Source organism: Octopus bimaculoides, chromosome 9, assembly GCF_001194135.2.
Source record: "Octopus bimaculoides isolate UCB-OBI-ISO-001 chromosome 9, ASM119413v2, whole genome shotgun sequence".
Lineage (NCBI taxonomy): Eukaryota > Metazoa > Mollusca > Cephalopoda > Octopoda > Octopodidae > Octopus > Octopus bimaculoides.
This window is the reverse complement of record NC_068989.1, coordinates 29,849,997-29,852,026: the sequence shown is the minus strand read 5'-3', so window position 1 is coordinate 29,852,026 and position 2,030 is coordinate 29,849,997. Positions and strand designations below refer to the sequence as shown.

At 30.9% G+C, this 2,030-nt stretch overlaps 1 protein-coding gene across 8 annotated transcripts in view; it reads left to right on the top strand.

Moving 5' to 3' along the window:
* The window catches only part of LOC106883292 (ankyrin repeat and zinc finger domain-containing protein 1), a 98,312-nt gene that overhangs the window by 38,865 nt on the left and 57,417 nt on the right, over positions 1-2,030 (top strand). For all 8 annotated transcript variants that reach the window (XM_052970529.1, XM_052970530.1, XM_052970527.1 and 5 more), the window contains 2 exons: positions 564-820; positions 1,218-1,333. In XM_052970529.1, coding sequence (XP_052826489.1) covers positions 564-820; positions 1,218-1,333 — 373 coding nt within the window. The remainder of the gene's footprint in view (positions 1-563; positions 821-1,217; positions 1,334-2,030) is intronic.

The following is a 2,030-nucleotide window of genomic DNA, read 5'->3' as shown; positions in this document are numbered from 1 at the left end:
CCTCAATTCATCTAATTGTATATATCTATCATTACTTTTCATAAAAAGCCTTTACTTTTTTTGATTTCCAATGTGCATTTTTGCTTATTTTTCTTCTTACTTTCCCCCTACATTTCCACATGTAGTTTCTATTTTGTTTTTGTAACATATTTCTATTATATATATATATATATATATATATATATATATATAATATGACTAAGTGGTAATAGCAGTTAGGTTTATGGTAATATCAGTAATAAATGTAGCTGTAATATATTTTAATATATGATAGTAGTAGTAGATCTTGTATTAGCACCAGTAGTGGTAATGACACTGGTGATGTTATCTACCGCATATTGTACATGCTGCTGCTGTTCTTCTTTAGCAACAGATCAGTCCTGATCAAGCAGATAATAAAGTCATGACCACTCCATGTTTTTCTTATTAAGTTAGTGGTGACAGTCTTCTTTTTGTAAATAGCTGGGTTAATGCTAATAATAATGTTAACGACGACATTAAAACAATAGTACATCAGATTTGACAGTTGTCTAATTTAGTATTGTGTCCTTTTTGTCTTTCAGATAATCTTTCAAGTAGCATTTCTGGTAGTGACTTAGAATCTGAGAGTGAAGACAATGGTTATTTCCCTGTTGAAGACATGTTACCAGATGTAGGTCCCATTGGGAAACCATACTCAAACACAGTAACTACACAAGAGACACCAGATGCTTCTCACTGTCATCTTGCTAGTAATAAAAGGAATTATCCAAAACTATTCCTGAAAAATAACAAAGGTGAACTTATATCAGTTTATAAGTGTATATTATATCACAAGAAGGTGAGAAGAAAACCTTTTTCTTTTTTGTTTGTTCTATTCATTTGCAAGGAAGTAACTCATTCAGTATGATGCCAAATAGCTTAAAACAGTTTAAAAATGTAGAGTGACTCAGATGATAAGAAATTTAACTGTAAAAGTGACTACTCTAACAATATGCTTTATCAGCTAAAACAAATATATATCTTGCCTATGAAGGAAGACAAAATAATAGCTAATAGTCTATGTTTTGAACTCACCACCTAAAGATAAGGAATCAGGTATCTTAATAATTTGATCACCATGCTTAAAAGTAATTACCACAGTCACTAGATTTTTAGTAAAAGATTTAATAGTTCTTTTGTTTTTATGAAGGTTTTTAACTGGTATTTTTTCAAAGATGTTTGAATTTCAATTTTAGAACCCTCCTTCATCTATAAAGTTAGTTCTGGAATATTTATCTAAACTGCCTGGTGCCATGTCATGGGCTGTGTTTTTAGCAAGTGGTGGGCATTTTGCTGCAACTATTTTTGAAAAGTAAGTTTTCATTCCTCTCTTAAGACATTACTTTTACATCATTATATTAAAGCAACATCCAAGAGAACAGTCAAATAGCAGTAGTAAGTTCAAACCAATACAATAAAAATTGTATCAAGATTTTGTCTCCAGGACCTGAAAATATATATAACTTAAACAGCTGCTGCCCATTTACATAGTACAAATATATTCCACACAACAAGTAATTGTCATACATCTTGTTATAATGCTCTCGCAGCTATCCCTAATGTTTATGACAGTGTAGCAAACTCATAAGAGGCGGTGAGAGAACGTAAGTTCGTTTGCCCGAACATGAGAAATTATTGATTTCTCATTGGTTAAAAATTACTGCCCATATACGAATTATGAACTTTGTTGAAGAAATCTTTCACGGGGTTACGGTTCTATGATTCGTGTATGAGTAGTTATAAAAACCCTGATTTTCGGCATAATCTCCAGTGATCGTTGGATGTTACTCAAGTCCACGACACTCACCCTTTTGAGTATAGGCTAATATATATGCCATGTTCAATACTCAAATCCGACAATATTGAATTGTTGTGAAACCTTATTAATTAGAATGAGAAACTAGTTAATGATAATTTTAAGTCGTAAATTCTCTACGATGAAATGCTTTGTTTCTAAATTTCTATAAATGTAAAAATATGTATATAATAAATTAATGTAGAAACTTAAT